A 17,795-nucleotide genomic window follows, 5' to 3' on the forward strand; every position below is an offset into this window, starting at 1 on the left:
CTTGAATCATTTTAAACAACCGCATCGCTCATTCCCAATTGTGCCATGCTTTGCCACTCATGAGATCAGAACTTCTTTCTTCACTCCTCGCTTTCAAAACCGATTTGGTGTGGTTCGCAGCTGAGATGCTGGGTCGCGTTCTGTAACCCGCTCGTCATTCGTCGGCATGCATTCAATTCTGGCTGGGAAAAAAAAAAAGAAGAAGGATTTGAGAAGACGCAGATCAATGGTTTGTCTTTTGCGCATCCTCCCTGGCGAGTGGTGAGGCGAGGAGCTCGCAGCACAGTGCCCTGGGCAATTTTTGTCCACTGGTTCGGTTCTTTTCTCTTTGTCGAAACTCAGCCAATATGGGAATACTCCCCGCAAAATACAATACGAGTTCGTGCCCCGAAGCCTTTGTTGGTGGTGAAGAAGAAGAGTTGGTTTTTGTGTGGAGGCTCTGGAAAAAATGAGGTCATCACAGACTCTAGCCGCCCTCTACCAACTCCTGGTACCTTAGGGCATGCGCTATCTTACAACCTTCCTGTTGGGATGAAAACTCAATCGCGATCTTGCAGGAGTCTCTATTTGCAATTGAAACGGAAGGCGCGGTTTCCAGGAAATGTATAATACTGTTGAGGGTTTGAGTGAGGGCCAAACTAGCATAAGTTTTGCGATGATCTCCACGCAGCCTACAGGTCATAATCATGTAACAGGTTGGAACATTCAAGGGACAGAGAAAAGTATCATAATAGGTTAACGTAATCGACACAAGATCCTGGTTCTTGGCTCTAACAATCCCTGTGTTTATCTTGAATATCACTGGCTCATTGATCACTAGATCCATTCCTAAGCTAAGCTTCTCGGAGATACCAGGAGAACAGGGTACCTCGGTCATACGAGGGTCAAAGGTTGACCAACAGCCGGAGCAACGTGTCGACCAAGACGGCGAGGAATATCGGATGCGAATGACAAATGACAAGACAGAGGCCCGCACTTTGCGGGCGTCTTGTCAAAGTCGCAAAGAAAAAGAAAGAAATAAAGAAAACAAGAACAAAGTAGACCCTTGCCAGTTCAGCTTGTGGATACCACGGAATGATTATGGTGCACATGTCCGCATTGTTTATGTCCAGGAATCGCAGTTCCCGCTCCTTGCTTTAGTTGTGAGTGCTCACCGACTATCATTATCACAAATAAGACGAGAGGAGGATGATGGATTTGGAAGCCTCCGAAGTCAATGCAGTCTCGGATCCATTTCCAGAAAAAGCCTGGCGTTCGGGGCTCCCGACAAAACTTTGTTGTCGGGCATCACGTTGCCCATATAATGAGACGACAAGAAAGAACACGACAGCCTCGAGTGCGAACCCAGATAAAAAAAATCGCAAAGTACCGGCAGTAGTGCTTTCATGACCCTTTCCAACAGCAGAGAAAAATACTGGATCGTGGTACCACTCAAGGCATTGATGCACCCTATACTGTGAAATCGGTTGCACGACTAGATGTCGGGCTGTATCGAATGTAAAGAATCCTCACCAGCAAGATTACCCAGTCCCACATCGTCCGCACACGAAGTCAAGCAGGCATTCAGCTGCGCCACGGTACGGAGTACTCCGCACGAACAGATCAATTCCAGTTAGTTGCAGACGAGAAAGCTGGGAACTCAATAAGAAGCGATGGAATAGCGCGATATGTGCAAAGTACGCATTTCTAGAATCGTGTCAGCATTGGTACCGAGGTCCGCTAATTATTCAAAATATCTGAGGGCACAATTACAAATCTGGCGCCCACTAAGTTCTTGCCGTCAAGCCTAACGCAATCGTCAGCCATTATTGGAAGAGAATTGCCCCGGTAGCCAAGATGAGCCTCTCTGGTTGGGAGAATTGTGAAGGGGTATTTAATCCCCAGCGTGCAGGTGCAGGACAATGTGAATGCTTGGGCGGTAGAGAGTAAGCGACGAACTCGAGTGTTCGAATTGACAGTTCCCGACAAGGCATCTCACTGCACGGCTACTTCGTAGATATGTGCTTTCCGATCGCTGTAGGTTCCTCCTGTGGTCTTCTCCAGATCCATAACGGAGACATATTCGACACTTGCGGTATAAAGGGTTTGGGAAAGCAGTTGGCGGCAAGCCAAGAATCAGTCTCACTTCTGTAGAGCATCAAGACAATCATATCTTGAAGATTGAATGATCTCGTAAGTCAAGAGGTTACGACGTCGTACGTATTTGGAAGGCGGTCAAGTTTGGGCTTGACAACTTCCGTCACCACTTCAACATCGCCGTTTTTCTATCTATTTACCACCGACTGTCGAATAATTCATACGAATTTGCTTTCTCCGCCTATACGAAGCTCCATACTGCTTTACATTTATTCTCACGATCACCCGATTCCAATATGCCACCTAAGAGAGAAACCGATGATTCGACGGCAACGCCTGCCGATTCTGAACAAGCCCCGGAGAGCCTACCAATTGGAGATGAAGACGATGCCTCAGAAGAAACAAACTCGAAGAAGTCCGCAGACGGAGGTTCGGCAGATGCGACAGCAGAGAAGGAGGAGGATGACGCTGCCGCTAAGGCGCGTCAAAGACAGGAGAGATTCAAGGCTCTTCAAGCTCGCGCAGTAAGTGCTCCTACCATGGATTCCATCACTGGCCGTACTGGTCTTAGCTAACCAATCTTGGGATAGAAATCCGGAGCTGAACGCAATCTAAAAGAAACTGCCGCAGAAACCCAACGTCTCGCTACCGATCCTGCGCTGATGTCTAACCTATCACGCAAGCATGCATTCGCGTCCCATAACCTGCTGAAGGCCGACACAGAAGCTTCGGGAGAGGATTTCGAGCGCAAACGTGCGTGGGACTGGACAGTCGATGAATCCGAAAAGTGGGATAAGCGGATGAACAAGAAGCAGCGCCACCGGGACGATGTCGCATTCCAGGACTACACTCAAGATGCGCGCAAGGTGTATAAGAGGCAGATGCGCGAGCTAAATCCGAATCTTGAAGCATATGAGAGGGAGAAAATGGCCGCGATCGAGAAAGCTGCATCTAACGGCGACCTTGAAATCGTGGAAACCAATGATGGCGAGATGATCGCAATCGACAAGAACGGCTCGTTCTATTCCACAGCGGACTCTGTTGGATTTACGGAAAGCAAGCCGGATCGGGCTGCGGTTGATAAGCTTGTGGGAGACTTGAAGAAGGCTGAGGAGGTTCGTCTCAAGAAGCGCAGAGACCGCCGTGGCGACGACGAAGCCGACGTCACCTACATCAATGAGAAGAATAAGCAATTCAACATGAAGCTGTCGCGCTTCTACAACAAAGTATGTTGTCTTGCGCAATATCTGGGAATAAGTGTTAACATTTTTACAGTACACTACCGAAATTCGGGATAGCTTCGAACGCGGTACGATGATTTGATCCGAATGTTACATAAACACGCGTTATATTGTACAGTCCAATGTCTTTTAAGGCTCGTTCATCTGGTGCGGGTCGTTAATTATGCTACAAGATGGTTCGGTGGGTTGATTTGGCCGCCCTTGGTCTATTCAAGCAGTTGCCCGTCGGGAATATCAAAGCATGCTTTTCCTCCAGGCCCTGGTCGCCAGTATTTCGATTTGCTTTGTCCCGACTGCGCCTCTTGTTGATTCGTCTTCCATCGCCTCAACCACGGCCTCGCCAACAACGTCCACTTGCAGCGGTTTTTCAACCATCGATCCAAGGAATTGAAGTCTGTTACCCAGGAAATTATTGACCTCGGTACCGATAAATCCGCCCATCGCTATCGGCAATGTGAACTTTCTGCTAGAGTCATACATGAACGCAGGGCGCATAAAGATACTCCGCAGGTCTGGGAGCTTCGATGATATGGTTGCTTCAGCGTCTCGTTTGGTCGTGATATATCTGCTTGGAAGGATGGGTGCTCCGCCGGCTGCAGAGATGTATACGAATGTTGGAACTTGCTCGCCTGATGATTCTTGTGCCAATGCAATGGCTAAATGTGGGTCAGCAATCGTTGGACATACGAAACAGAAGACATAGCCATATACAAACCAGAATCTCTATTCATCAATTCATAAGTCAGCTGTCGATCACCTTCCTTCGGCTTTAATGCCTCTCCTTCCTTTCTCTCTAGCGGATTCTGACTCCCTAGCTTGGATGAACTGAACGCTCTCTGTAGGCCGCTGATGATAGGCTCTCGTCCTTGCACGACGCCCTTGTAGTCTGCCTCCAGAAGAATCCCCATGCTGTGAACAACGGCATTCGCTCCCTGCAGATACTGCTTATACGATTCCGGCTTCAGTAGGTCTGCCTTTGTCCAATCCACAGAGCCGGCCCAGCTCGGACGGTCCTTGGAGCTAGTCACGGTATCCCATCGTGGTTCTCCGGATCGGCTAGGGACATTAGGCAATTGAAATTCGTCAATTGTGTAGGTATGGCGTACCTCAGAGATGTCACCGACCACCCTCTGGCTACTGCGGCTTTGCAGATTCGTGTTCCTATAGCAAGGAAGAGACTTGGTTAGCAATGCCCAGGTCTTTTTAGTGCGGCGTTGTAGACGAACCTAAGAATCCATTACCACCAGCAACCACCACTTTTTTGGAAGCCATTGTTCAATGTCAGGTATATCAATTGAAAGAAGAGCCGTAGTTTTATGGAAATCTCAGAAAAAATGACGGCAGTCTGCAGCTCCAAATCGCAAGCGGCGCGGAGTGTCGTCATGGTCGCCGGGCGGTGAGTCACGTGGACTTGATTTTCCGCGACAGGGACGTCCTTCCAGACTTCTCTACAGCCCTACAAGCATCGATATCTTGTCCTTCGTTAATCTTGCTGATTTCGCCTTTTCTCCATATCAAAATGCCATCCGCAACAGGTCCCAACAAACGTGTCAGGGTGAGTGCGGCCCAGTTGCCAACTGACAGACCGCGCCGAAGCTAACAACTTGTGTCGACAGGGCGTTTCGGTGTTTAGGCCTTTCGGTACGTTTTTGATCCTTGCATTGATCGCGTTACATTCGCATAAGCGCTAAATGATACAGTTTTCGGCAGCGAAGCGCAACCCTTCGACCCAGCGAACAAACCCGCACACGTCCCCGCAGACCACACCCATCAATGGCGCGTCTACGTCAAAGGTGTCAACGACGAAGATATATCCTACTGGCTGAAAAAGGTCCAGTTTAAGCTACACGAGACATACGCGCAGAACGTCCGAACCGTCGAGCAGGCGCCTTTCGAGATACTAGAGACCGGGTGGGGAGAGTTCGAGATCCAGATCAAACTTTATTTCATCCCGGAGTCGACAGAGAAGCCTCAGACGCTGTGGCATAGTCTGAAACTTCATCCGTATGGTCATGATGCGGACGGGAAGAAGGAGAGACGGGAGGTTGTGGTTAGTCAGAACTACGAGGAGGTCATTTTCAATGAGCCGGTGGAGCAGTTTTATGACTTGCTCACGGGGGGTTCGATAAATGGGCAGCCGCAGAAGGGTAAAGGGGGGAAGAATACGAAGTCCGGGCAGCAGGGAAAGAGAAGCGCTGAGATTCCGTTGAACGAGACGCCAGGGAACCCATATAGCAGGGCAACGGAGAACAAGGAGATGGGCAGATTGGCGGAAGCGAACAAGACTGTTGAACAGATGATTAAGGACGAAAAGGCACGTCTCGTTGAGCGTGAGAAGAAATTGGCTGAGTTAAGAGAAAGTGAGGGTGTTCCGGCCAACACGAAGAAGAGATAAACGACCATTATCGCCGGATTGTCTCCATTCGCGTGCAGATTTCGAACTGATGTTCATTATCGACGGACACGACCGTTCCCCACCTGTGATGTTAGGTCACTATAACTCCTGATCGTCTATTTTTTTGATGATGGAGGTGGTGGAAGCGCCCATGAAAGCTTTCGTTGGAACAAGCCATTAGCCGTAGGCATCCGATCAGGGACAGAGAGCCGGCCTCTCGGTGGATAGTCGCTGTGTTTGCGAAATGCTTTCAAAGTTATGCCTCCTACTAAAGCATACGACAACTTTAGTTGCCGTCTCTTCCAACCACCAGCTTGGTTAGTTTTCCCATGCAGTTATGAGAATAAAATGGTTGCTTTTGGTATTTTGAAGTTGTCACTCCACGTGAATGATGCAGATAATATGTTTTTCAATTTCACTTCGAACCACTTTCTCTCGGAAGAAAGCTTTTAAAGTAGAACTAGCAGTAATAGGACAGTATTCAGTAGAAAATAAATTCATTCCCTGCGTGGAAAAAACTAGCGTATTACATTACCACCAACACTCACCTCTTCTCTATCCCGGTCCTCATCTTATATATCCTCAAGATGATATCACCCCACGAACCCGCTATATGCATAACTACTTATCCAACTCCCATCTCAGGAGAAAGATGACAATAAACCGGAACATTCTGCAATAGCCGTTACAGTAAGTACTCCGCAAGTTGTTTGACCAAGGAGTTCTGGTGACTATGGAGAATGTATTATAGACTACACAGGAGTATTGATTGCGTGACCTGCCGTAATGATGAACCCGTTCTGGGTGCAACAAAATGGTAGAGAAGGTGTGGCATAGCCACATGACAGAGCAAAGTTAACGACAATTACCACAATCAAACGAAGTAAACGGATCTTCTGACAACTCCAAGTACTCGTGGAGGCCGTAATGTGATTTTTTTTTTTTTTACGCTTGCAAGGAAAGCCTTGATCCTCAGAAAAAAAGAGCGTCTACGTAGACGAAGTGGAGTTGAAAAACCCATATTTAGCTGTGAAAGTTACCTCGGTATACCAACAATCTATACCTGAGTGGTGTTCTATGAGTTTCTCAGGCTTGCTTGCTGAATATTAACAAATCTACCGCTTCTTTTTATTTTTTATTGAGAGCCAAAGGAGATATGACAATATAGCTTCTTTCCACGCCAAACTTTTCTTGAAAATAGCCGCGCTATTACGATGCTCTTGAACTCGCATTTGTAAATGGAAATACTCACAGTTAACCTAGTCCTCAATGCATGCAACCGGAAACTACACCCTACCAACAATAAGGAGCATCATTCTTTATCAAATACAGGATCCTTCAGCTGCACTCATAAGACCAGCAGTCACTGAATCTATCGAACCCTAATAATCCCCCGACTGAGATCAATCCGGTCCCGCTTCCGCTTCCGCTTCCGCTCCCGGCTCCACTGGCAAGACAAAGGTAATCCGGGCAACTGTCATATGATTATTATCCTTTTTTTTTTTTGTTTACAAAGGTACTAAAGTCTATACGGAACTATGGGCTCTGCAGGGTGTATGGGGTGTCCAAGAGCTTAAGTCACGGGTGTGTTCTTTGTCTGGGCTGCTGCTCTTTGTACAAGGTCTCAGAGAGCTAGCTACATGATTTGCAAAATGGTTCAAGACAAATTTAACTTGTTCGGTACTCGCTGACCCGTATGTGGTACTCTACGATTTATAGTCATTGTCACAAAAGCAATACATAATATAGGGTCTGAGTCCGAAAATATAGGTTTTAATTTCTCTTTGAAACAAACCCCGATCAAAAACGAACCAAATTAATTTCCGAAATATGCCTTTATCTAGTATATGTACGTGGCACTGGTATATACAACTCTCAAACTACCGTAAGAAAACCAAGACCAAAGGACCAGCTTTGGAAATTCCCTGTGTCACCTGGACAAAAATCTCCGAACCTAAACACCGAGAAGCCCTTTCAAAGAACAGCCGAATCCATGTAATTCGCCGCAGCCTTTGTAGTATCCCTGGTCCGTCTAAGGAATGGAATCAGGTCCGTTCCGCCGGTCCCGGTAAGAGACACCTTATGTTTCTCCGTGGTTCGTGCATGCTTGGCAGTTGCCGTTGCGAGATTTGTCTTCCTTGCGTGGTCGTCAATTGGTTTTGTCTTTGATGCCATGATGATGTACCGTGAGACTAGCTGGATGTGGATGTCGCGGAAGGATCCAAGAGTCATTGCGGCAGTGTTGTATGCGTCTCGTACTGCGGAGCCGGGTCTTTGTCTCATGGCGTATGCTCGGATGTTGGAAAGGCGGGTAAGCATTTCAAGGAAACGTCGGTGAGGTCCGGGCATGTAGTTGCGCATTTCCTAGAAGCCAGTCCTGTTAGTGCTGGATTCTTGCCTAAGTTGCCGTATCTTGCCCTCACCTGCAAGTAACCAGTCCTACCTGACTGCTGTCCAGCAGCATCAGACTTGACCTCTCCCGTAGCAGAATGCTGCACGCCCAGAAAGATATCGAACGTCTGAATCAGCGAGCTTTGCGCATTACTACCCCCGCTGTATTGGCGCCACTCGCCCTGTCCATCTCCCACGTCATAGAAAACCCCGTTAGGCAAACCAGCTGTAGCCATGTTCTTGCTCCCAGCCAGAAAAGGTCGAATTTGATGGAAGAACACAGATGGGCCACACTTCTCGAACATCCGCTGTAAAATGATGGCAATTTCTCGGATTCCTTCGCAAACGCGGTTGAGGGAAGCGGCTACAGTAGGGGCATCGTTGACATTGACGGCGTGGATTGCGTTGAGCATTATAGGGAATAGTTTTGCTCCCGTGGCTTCAATAGCAGCGGAGACCATGAAGAACCATTCCTCGTCCTTTGTAGCTGTAAAGGAGGTGTTCACGCACAGGTTGTCAGGATCGGTGAGATCGGTTTGATCGTTGTTGGTCGCGAAGTTCCAGAGACAAACGGCGGCGTATGTAGCGCATGCTGGGAGCTCTAGGCGAGACGAGACATCGAGAAACGGACACGAAATAGCTGGTGGCAGTCTCTGGTTACGGTTAGAAATTGCTCGCGAGTGCTGGGGTAGATGGATCTTACCTCTGACGGCTTTTCACCTCCCCACACGTATGCGTGCGTGAGATACGCCAACACAACATAGGCTCTTCTCCATTCCGCCTCGTCATCGAGCATTAAGGTTGACAGAACAGGCAGACAGTCGACCTTCTGTCTGATGCTTCCGTCCTTGATGCAGGCCGGGAGATCACAGACGATATTCTCCCATGGCTCGTAGTAAGGATCCTCCAGTCTTTTCAATGGAGGCACAGCAGGAAGAAATCCATTCTGAGGAGAGACGCGGAATTGCTCAAGCACAACCTCAAGAGTGTCCAACATTGTAGCTTCTCGTCAAGAGCTTGCTCGGGAGTGTCGGTTCAGGGGACAATGGGGAACTATATAACAATTATATCATAAGCGCGACATAGAAGGTTATTTCAAAGCAAATCTCGGGTCTATATAGCAGACACAGATGAGGGATAAGACATCCGTCAAGTGGCATGGGCCCATGGAACATGAGCCGGAAGGCATCCGGGTCCGATCCGGTCTCATTTCCAAATCAAAAGCCGATATTGAATGATTGACATGTCTTGATGCCATGAAAGCAATTTTGCAAAGATAGCGTGAAATCATCCGTGGTTATGACTGGACAAAGCTTATCACCACAGGACGGATATCGAGGCGGAAGCGGATGTGAACCGGGTTCCGGCTGATATAATTGTCGCACCGCATAGCATCGGCAAAAGGAACCATATATAAAGAACAATAAAGGAGTCGGACTTTCGTAATAGATTGCTCCCATTTCTCCTTAATCAACTCATTTGTTCAGCCCACACAATCATGAAGGCTCCTTCCACAGTTCCCAAACCAGAATTCCCCGCGGATGCGGATACAAAGGAATACGCTGCCTCTCTCGATGCAGTTGATCCTTTGCGGGGTTTCCGTGATGAGTTCATTATTCCATCCAAGGCAAACATAGCTTCCAAAAAGCTCGCAAAGCCAGGTGTGTATCTCTCGGTTCCAGCGGCCTTTTCAATACTTACATCAAACCAGGGCTTTCAGAGGAGCCATGTATCTACTTTTGCGGCAACTCCCTTGGAATTCAACCAAAGGCTACGGCAAAGTATCTAGAGGCACAGCTGGACACATGGTCGTCTATCGGTGTTGGTGGCCATTTCACAGATCTCGAGGGCTCTCCACTCAGACAATGGCAGCTGCTATCTGAACAGGCAGCTGAGTCCATGTCCAAGATTGTTGGAGCAGCACCGGAAGAAGTCGCGGCGATGGGGACATTGTCTATGAACCTCCATCTTTTGCTTGCCAGTTTCTATAAACCGACTTCTGATAAGCACAGGATTCTGATGGACTGGAAAGCGTTTCCCAGTGACCACGTGAGTGCTGAGAATATAGAATACAACCATGGTAAAGCATGCTAACATCGCCAAAGTACGCAATCGAATCACAGATCGCTTGGCACGGCCTCGATCCAGATCAATCCATGCTTCTCGTCGGCCCAGATGAGGGAGAGTACGAGGTCACCACGGAGAAGATCCTTTCTTATATTGACAACCACGCTTCCGAAATCGCCCTTGTCCTCCTTCCCGGAATCCAGTATTACACTGGCCAACTGTTCGATATTAAGCGGATCACCGAATATGCTCAGTCACTTGGCATCATTGTAGGGTGGGACTTGGCTCATGCGTACGGCAACGTTGAGTTGAAGCTGCATGAGTGGAATGTCGACTTTGCGGTTTGGTGCACATACAAGTATGGCAACTCTGGACCAGGCGGAATTGCCGGTCTATACGTCCATGAAAGACACGGACAAGTCGATTATAGCGCAGGGAGGGATTCTCCAAAATTCCGCCATCGTCTGACTGGGTGGTACGGAGGCGACAGAGCGGAGCGGTTCAAGATGGATAACAGTAAGTTACACGATAAACTCGTACCGTTCAAGACACTAATGCATTGAACAGAGTTCAAGCCAATCCCCGGAGCAGGAGGCTTCCAAATCTCGAACCCCTCGGCTATCGATCTCACGTCTCTATGCGCGGCACTCTCCGTTTTCGATAAAACATCCATGTCAGAGATCCGCAAAAAGTCTGTTTTGATCACAGCATATCTTGAGCATCTTCTGCTGAAAGACAGCACCGACGAAACACGACAATTCCAAATCATCACTCCGTCCAACCCTGAAGCTAGAGGAGCCCAATTGTGCTTGCTGCTGAAACCTGGGTTGCTCCAACAGGTCGCGCAAAGGCTGCAGGAAATCGGTGTTGTATGCGACAAGCGAGAGCCAGGTGTTGTGCGTGTTGCCCCTGCTCCGTTGTATAATAGTTTCACGGAGGTGTGGACGTTCGTGGAGAATTTGAAGCAGGCCTTGAAGGAGTAGTTGGACTTCGCAATGTAGTATAACGATAATGTAATGAAACCGTGTTCCTATATTTTCCATCATTGGTCTAGAAATCACCTACCCCTTCTCTTGTATCATAACTTCGTAGAAAGTCTTGTCCCTGGGAGAAGAAATTCGTCGCCAGTATTGAAAACTCATCGTTGATCAGATCCATATGTCGCGGCGAGGCCAAAGCATCGACTGTATATTGTGGAACTGGAGAATCCGGGCCACTGCCAAAACCAGTATCTTCCTGTGAACGTAATTGTCCAAGTAGGTTGAGTCTTGTTGGTGCTGGTAAAGGAGAGGTCTGTGATACCTCCGCGGCAAATGTAGGAGGTCCCAGATAAAGGGTATCACCGAACATGCGACGGGCAGACGTAGCATCGCTGTTGAAAGAGTATTCGAGTATCTCCCAAAAGCGTGAGAGGTCGATCAGCAAACTTTTGTTCTGCGCATTTGGGTCTGGTTGGTAAGACGAGGTAACGGCGTCTTCCAAGCGCTGTAATCGTTCGGCCTAGTCAATTCAACAAACTGTCAGTTATTAATCTCCATTAAGTAGATAGATACTTGGAGATACCCTTACCATCCGTGCCATGTGGGGCCACTTTCTCCCAATACTCTGCACAAACCTGACGCATTTTGAAAACCTGTTTCTCTTCTCCTGCCGTATCGTAGGGCTTTCCGTGAAGCTCAGCTGCAGTTCAATGGTAGCCACAACCGCTGCGCTATATCCGAGCAATGGGTCAGAAGCGACGAATGACTTCTTTTCAAAATAGTCAATGAAATAAACAATCCAGGTCGTATGCGAGGAGATGAGGTCTGACGTGTGCTGCAAAAATATTTCCGGGATGCTGCTCCGGAAATTCCGCAGACTTAGCGAGAGTAGCAGGGGATGGTTGAGGAGACATAGGTTCGTGTGGTACAGAAATTGGTTCAAAAACCACGGGCCCCAGTAGTCGCGGTGCTCCAAGAGTTCTTCGGGCGTCCTCTCGTTTAGCCTAGCAGGCTTGAACCGGTGGGTATACGGCATCCGGGTTTCCAAATCCATCTGCAGGGCAAGGATTTCGGAGTACTCTGATTGCGACGACCAAGGTGGCACGCTGTTTGGTTTTCCGTGGCGACGAACATACTTAGCTGTTTTTGCAAAGACCTCGCTGAGCATAATCACATAGGCGATGATGCCCTGATCTTGGAGATCGGTCAACCGACTTTCATCCGCGGTGCTTTCCGGGGAGAAATGAAGCAGAGGCCGTGCAGGGCTTTCAGGAAATGGAAGATAATTTCTCTCGGAGAATTCCAGATTAGTCAAATCGCCCCCATGGAGACGCTTCAGCAGACATATGCTCCAGAAACAGCGCCTACGCTCTTCGCGGGCCACTGGAGATAGTCCTGTATGAGATTCTGAGCTCAGATTGGCACATTGGGCCAGGTTCATAGCTAGACTACCATGGATCATTGCACGGTGCGTGTTCCCATCTTGAATATCTTGTCAGCCCGAGTACAGCATGATCGTGAGGACATTTCTTACTCGTAAAGTCGACTAGGCTCAGCAGACAGAGGGATTGTAGAGTCGACAGCTCAACTGGCCCTTCCCAGACCCTCTTCGTCACTAGACCTCTGGCTACCTCCGCGTAGCTGTTGACCATTTCCACTAGCTCATCATCATTTGCGTACAATTCCTCTGAGAATCGGATGCTCAGTGCAAGCACAGCGTAGATGATCTCAGGATCACGACCCCCGAGAGTCCTGACGAAAGTTGCTCGATGGAAGAGCGGAAGAGGCTGGCATTCGCAATATAGCAAATACAGCCCAGCAATGGATAGTACCGTGTTCCAAGGCGGAAAGGGTGTCATTGGATTTGCCATGGAGGGACCTGTCGTGCCATTGGCCGGAGCAGGTGAGTCCGCAATGGATTGCTGGGTGTGCCCGGAGCCATTTCGCCTGGTCATATAGTCAGAATCTTGCCATGATTATATGAAATCATAGTTCCGATTACCTCAGAGCATCAATGACCTCTGCCATCTTCGCTTCGAGACCTCCTAGTCGATCCTCCTGCACATTTATCAATACACAATTCTGATCCTTGTATAAATGGATTTGAGACTCACTAGAATCCGAGGCAGTTGGACTTCCGGTGCGGATAACGGCGTCGACTCCTGCATTGAGGCGGAGTGCGATAAGTACCTGCGCCTTTCCCCATCATACACACAGGTTTGATGTAAGCGTGCACAGAGTGAGCAGATTGGCTGCTCGCCAGGGCACTTGGCCTTCTTGCGTCTGCGAATCAGGTCAGTCGTGGTTGTATAGAAATGTAACTTGCGTATTTACCTGCATGGCTCACAAGCCTGCCGCACCCGCTTGGCCGGCCGCTCAGCAGGAGTTTGATCCATCGCGTCGGCAAAAAGAAAGTCTAAATACCATCATACAGAATATGCCTTTCAGACTGCCTGTTTTCCAGGTCAGAATCTCAGGGGTATTTGAATGAGGTTATTCGGTTGCTGCAAGTAGCATTATCTGCATATTCAGGAAAAGATTCTGGTTAGTGAATTCCGAACACGCCAATAAATAGCATGAAGACTTCTATATAATCCCTTCTTGATCAAAGATATTCAAAACATCCAACAGTTGTTGAGGTTTGTGAGCTGAAGGTTGTTCCCTTGTCTTCAAGATCAGCAGCAGCACGAGGAATAATGGATGACTAATCAATGTTATGCATTTACTAAAAACAAGACCGAGCTTGTTCAAGCGCTCATTCTTTTGGTTATGATACTCTACAGACGTCAAGATCGACGGACGATATCCTACTAAGCTTGGGATATGTGCTTAAAGGTGCAGGTCTGCGAAAGTGCCAAAATACAAACACAATGAGTCTGGCTTTCCGGTGAGGAACGCTGTTGCGAGCCTCCGAGATTAAAAGGGAATATCAGACTAGGGCAGATTTTTCTCATTGGCGCTTGGCAGATATTATATACAACGTTGAAACGTCTCTCATCTAACCTCGCAGCCCAGCATTGAAGTAGAAGTACACTGCCAATATCATGCAACAGAGAACGCTTCAAAAGGGAGTTTAGATCCAGGTCTTGTGGCCCTGTTGATAGGGATTAGCTTGGGCACAGATTTCCGACAACTAGAGAAAAGGGAACGTACGAAGACCATGCGACCAAGGGCATACAGGGTAGCTAGGACGCAATTAGCCATGTGCACGACCACTAATGTTTCCAACCGAAGATCGACTCACCAGCACCCATGCCGTAGACGGAGATGAGGTAGGGGTACATGATGTAACCGGAGCGAGAGGTCTTCAAAATGCCGAGAGTTGTATGTCAGGTTCCCTGTTTGCCCAAAAGTCCGGAATCAATTTGCGGGAGCACTGACCTTCCACCACTGACGCTGACCGTCGTGACGCTGGAACAGACGCTGGTAGTAAGGGACACGGTTCTCGCGGAACACGAACCTAGATATCGCAAGAAAGTGGAATTGTCAGCCAGACTGTCTGCAGAAGCTATCGATCCAACTCATGTTGCTCTATCGGTCGACCGGCGAAGATTGCACCACCGACTTCCGGAAGTGTGCGCGGGGCTCGGATAGGGAGGAATTGAACGGAGAACACATACCCAGCCATACGAGGGACGGTGCGGTACATTTTTGTGGTTTGCGGAAGCGGAAAGCAAGGTTCTGGGGGCGCGAATGGACAATGGGGAACGAAACACAGAGTAAGGCTCAAGTCGACGTTCGTGGAGTGTGGATCGCGGGAGATCATGTGACGTTGTTTCCTCCTTTCACGCAGCGGGCTTATTAATGACTAGTCACGTGGCATTTGATCCCGCCGCTTTTCAAAAAGATATTGGGAACAAAAGTTGTACAGTTTTCGAGCAAGTCAAATTCTCTCTTTTGTGTGCGATGGACGAGGAGGATGGTTAAGCTGTCTCTCATTTCCTTCGTTTTCTCTTCTCAGGATCCATGCGCCCGGCGCTTGTTCGCTTACTGAAGAGGCCATCCGCTGTCTCGGTCCTCGACTCTTTAGTATCAACGCCGCTTGGGATCGAACAATTGGAGCTAAATTACAAGCGCTTACGATGCCAAAACCGAACGATATCGCAGAGCACCAGCCTCAATGAACCTGAATTCGGATCTCAACCGTCGGCCACCAAGGAGTCTCCCGCCGCTGAATACAACAAGTCGAACCGACAACCTTTCAGCTTTCGTGTGCACGAGATAGGATCGTCGCGCGAGAAGACCGATGATGATATACCGCATCCAAAGAAATACCCGGGTGCAAAGGCACCTGCGCGCTCATTGGCATTACAACAGGAAAGGCTGGAATTCGAGTCGGACGTTGGACATATCAAGGACATAGGCACGAAATTAGTGGACGATCCAGCAAGACGGCATGATTTTGCTCTCTGGGAGGAACTTCTTCGTCATCGACAGCGTCACTATGGAGACAAGGGCACTTTAGACATTTGGGAGGGATTGACGATTCGACATGATGGGATAGAGCTGCCTGTCGATGGGGAGCACGCAGATTTCCTTTGGGAGAGCTTCATCGAGCTTGGCCTGAGACGGGGGTTACTCTTGCAAGAAATTGTGACTTATGCTTCTGAGCTGTGGAAAAAAAGTGGTAAACGGTGGGAAAGGCTTTACCTCAAGGTTGTCGGTGGGCTTCTGGAACGTGGCATGGTGCAGCAAGCAGTCACATGGCATGAAAACCTGCAACATCCGCATTTGTCGAACCCAAATGACATATTACATCTCCTTGAGCCAGCAATATCGCTTGGTGCTCATCAAATGGTCGACCAAGGGGCGATAGCTCCCGGCGTACGTGCGTTCAGGCAAATTTGTCGCAGAACTCAAGTCCGTCATATATATGGCCCAGTTATTTCGAGGTTGCTGCAGTCAGGGCTTGGGAGGGAGGCATTATGGATGCATAATTTTTTCGTCTCACACAATGAACATCCGCGAAGATTTGAGGACATCCAGAGGTTGCTGCAATATGCAATGGAACATACGCCGACATACGTTTATCAGAAACTGGAAACATATGCAATGGATACGTTCGAGTCCAAGCGTGTGGAGTCCAATGACCGGAATGTGACTACTGGGGAGGAACGAGTCGAAAATTACATGGTGAAAGAAAAGCCGTTCAGCGACGAGCTAGGTGCACGGCTTTTCGCGACTCGATCATTCAACTTAGACATGATTCTTTCGGGGCTACGCATGCTGGGGGTGACGGCTATTGGACCGCAATCATTGCGTGAGATGGCAGTCCGCGCTCACGGAAGCCAGGACCTTCTGGACAAACTCCGGCTGCTCCAGAGATCAGGCATTTCTGTTGGTGACAGCGTATTTGCGCGCTTGATTCGCAGACTAGCAGAGGAAAAACGTGATATCCTTCTTTCCGACCTACTTCACAGCGACCAACATCCAGATGTACTTGAGGATGCCACTATGCAGGAGTCCCTTCTAATATCGTACTACATGACACGCGATTGGCGCCACTATCAGATGACACTAGCCATTCTTGCTGAGCTTTCGGAAGAAGGCCCTGAGCTCTTCAACGTGCATTTCCGGAAACAAATTATTGCAGGTCATTTAAAATCTGCAGCCAAGGTCGTGGACACGATGACTTTGCGCGGCCGAACCCTAACCAAGGACAGTCTTGATCTCCTGGTTCGCAAGGCTCTCGGTCCACGAAGGCCAGGGGTTGGGCCGCCAGTAAGATTTGGCCTCCACCCTAGCAAGGAAGTGCTCGTCGTTTTTCGAATATTGAAGCGTGCTGTCCCAAAAGGCTGTCATGTGGATGCTGATCTCTGGGTTGAGATATTGAAACGATTTGGAATGACCCACCGCTGGTATGAAGTTCGAGATTGCTCCCTTTGGCTGGCGCGGTTTTATTCCTCACTAGCGAAACCGCCTGGCAACGAGCCATGGCCCATTCGTCCATCAGACCAACACAAAGCTAGGATAGCCATCCCACCCGCACACTATGGAAGCGACATGCTGAAGGCAATCTTCAGCTCCCAGATGCAGGCCGCCCTCGTCTCGTGGGGATTCCGCTGTCGGGTTTCCCTTTCCGAGGCAAAGGCCTACAACCCCTTCAAGGTGAAGGGTGAACAACTAGTTCCTTGGGTTCGTGGGCTGGTACTCCTCCGAGAGCTGGAGCAACATGGCATCCGACTCGCAAGGTATTGGATTCGCCGCACATGTCGACACCGTCTGGCCGTGCTCTTCGGGCGAGATCGGTTGTCAAGCCGTCCCAGAAACCGGATGTTGCGCCGCGAGAACCCATATGACGTGCATCAGGTCACCCAGGACATGAACCGGGCCTGGGGCAGTCATACCCTGTTTCGTGGTTGGGAGGTGAAAGACTTGCACCGGTTGGTGAATCCACCCAGCACCAAAATGTCTCTGAATCGGACCCGGCGTACCGTATTCCGGGCAACTCACCTGCGCAAGGGTGCGTTCGTGCGGACAAGATGATGTCTACTCTCTCTGTATATAAAAATAGCATGATACCTATATTATATCCATGAACAATTCGGTGATCCCTTCGGACTCTCGACATGTTCTCTGCGGAGTTCATGCGTATGTGTATAGAGGGCTATGAGCCCAATGCTACCCGCGATGAATTTTCCAAAG

The 17,795-nt window shown here is 48.9% G+C and overlaps 8 protein-coding genes across 8 annotated transcripts; 4 read left to right on the forward strand and 4 right to left on the reverse strand.

Annotated features, from left to right (window-relative positions):
• Window positions 1–2,372: 2,372 nt before the first annotated feature.
• Window positions 2,373–3,399, forward strand: SYF2 (pre-mRNA-splicing factor SYF2; the record flags this gene model as incomplete). Its single annotated transcript, XM_043282187.1, has 3 exons — window positions 2,373–2,600; window positions 2,667–3,302; window positions 3,352–3,399. 3 exons carry the CDS (start codon window positions 2,373–2,375, stop codon window positions 3,397–3,399), a joined length of 912 nt encoding a protein of 303 aa, XP_043131820.1.
• Window positions 3,400–3,551: 152 nt separating this feature from the next.
• Window positions 3,552–4,225, reverse strand: horA (ubiquinone biosynthesis protein COQ11; the record flags this gene model as incomplete). The annotated part of the gene is made up of 2 exons (XM_043282198.1): window positions 3,552–3,973; window positions 4,033–4,225. 2 exons carry the CDS (start codon window positions 4,223–4,225, stop codon window positions 3,552–3,554), a joined length of 615 nt encoding a protein of 204 aa, XP_043131821.1.
• A 611-nt stretch (window positions 4,226–4,836) lies between these two features.
• yaf9 (YEATS domain-containing protein YAF9) lies at window positions 4,837–5,712 on the forward strand (the record flags this gene model as incomplete). The annotated part of the gene is made up of 3 exons (XM_043282209.1): window positions 4,837–4,872; window positions 4,934–4,958; window positions 5,018–5,712. The coding sequence occupies 3 exons, from the start codon at window positions 4,837–4,839 to the stop codon at window positions 5,710–5,712; spliced, it is 756 nt and encodes a 251-aa protein (XP_043131822.1).
• A 1,974-nt stretch (window positions 5,713–7,686) lies between these two features.
• ACHE_10703A (indoleamine 2,3-dioxygenase) lies at window positions 7,687–9,100 on the reverse strand (the record flags this gene model as incomplete). Its single annotated transcript, XM_043282220.1, has 3 exons — window positions 7,687–8,076; window positions 8,136–8,756; window positions 8,807–9,100. The coding sequence occupies 3 exons, from the start codon at window positions 9,098–9,100 to the stop codon at window positions 7,687–7,689; spliced, it is 1,305 nt and encodes a 434-aa protein (XP_043131823.1).
• A 501-nt stretch (window positions 9,101–9,601) lies between these two features.
• Window positions 9,602–11,153, forward strand: BNA5_1 (kynureninase; the record flags this gene model as incomplete). The annotated part of the gene is made up of 4 exons (XM_043282231.1): window positions 9,602–9,764; window positions 9,815–10,152; window positions 10,209–10,686; window positions 10,738–11,153. The coding sequence occupies 4 exons, from the start codon at window positions 9,602–9,604 to the stop codon at window positions 11,151–11,153; spliced, it is 1,395 nt and encodes a 464-aa protein (XP_043131824.1).
• Window positions 11,154–11,220: 67 nt separating this feature from the next.
• ACHE_10705A (putative C6 transcription factor) lies at window positions 11,221–13,021 on the reverse strand (the record flags this gene model as incomplete). Its single annotated transcript, XM_043282242.1, has 3 exons — window positions 11,221–11,670; window positions 11,740–12,632; window positions 12,685–13,021. The coding sequence occupies 3 exons, from the start codon at window positions 13,019–13,021 to the stop codon at window positions 11,221–11,223; spliced, it is 1,680 nt and encodes a 559-aa protein (XP_043131825.1).
• A 1,202-nt stretch (window positions 13,022–14,223) lies between these two features.
• ACHE_10706A (cytochrome c oxidase subunit 7) lies at window positions 14,224–14,799 on the reverse strand (the record flags this gene model as incomplete). The annotated part of the gene is made up of 5 exons (XM_043282253.1): window positions 14,224–14,244; window positions 14,304–14,335; window positions 14,395–14,455; window positions 14,532–14,610; window positions 14,771–14,799. The coding sequence occupies 5 exons, from the start codon at window positions 14,797–14,799 to the stop codon at window positions 14,224–14,226; spliced, it is 222 nt and encodes a 73-aa protein (XP_043131826.1).
• Window positions 14,800–15,116: 317 nt separating this feature from the next.
• On the forward strand, window positions 15,117–17,636 carry ACHE_10707S (uncharacterized protein; the record flags this gene model as incomplete). The annotated part of the gene is made up of 1 exon (XM_043282264.1): window positions 15,117–17,636. One exon carries the CDS (start codon window positions 15,117–15,119, stop codon window positions 17,634–17,636), a length of 2,520 nt encoding a protein of 839 aa, XP_043131827.1.
• Window positions 17,637–17,795: the final 159 nt, after the last annotated feature.

The sequence above is a fragment of the Aspergillus chevalieri genome, chromosome 1 (genome assembly GCF_016861735.1).
Source record: "Aspergillus chevalieri M1 DNA, chromosome 1, nearly complete sequence".
Classification (NCBI taxonomy): Eukaryota; Fungi; Ascomycota; class Eurotiomycetes; order Eurotiales; family Aspergillaceae; genus Aspergillus; species Aspergillus chevalieri.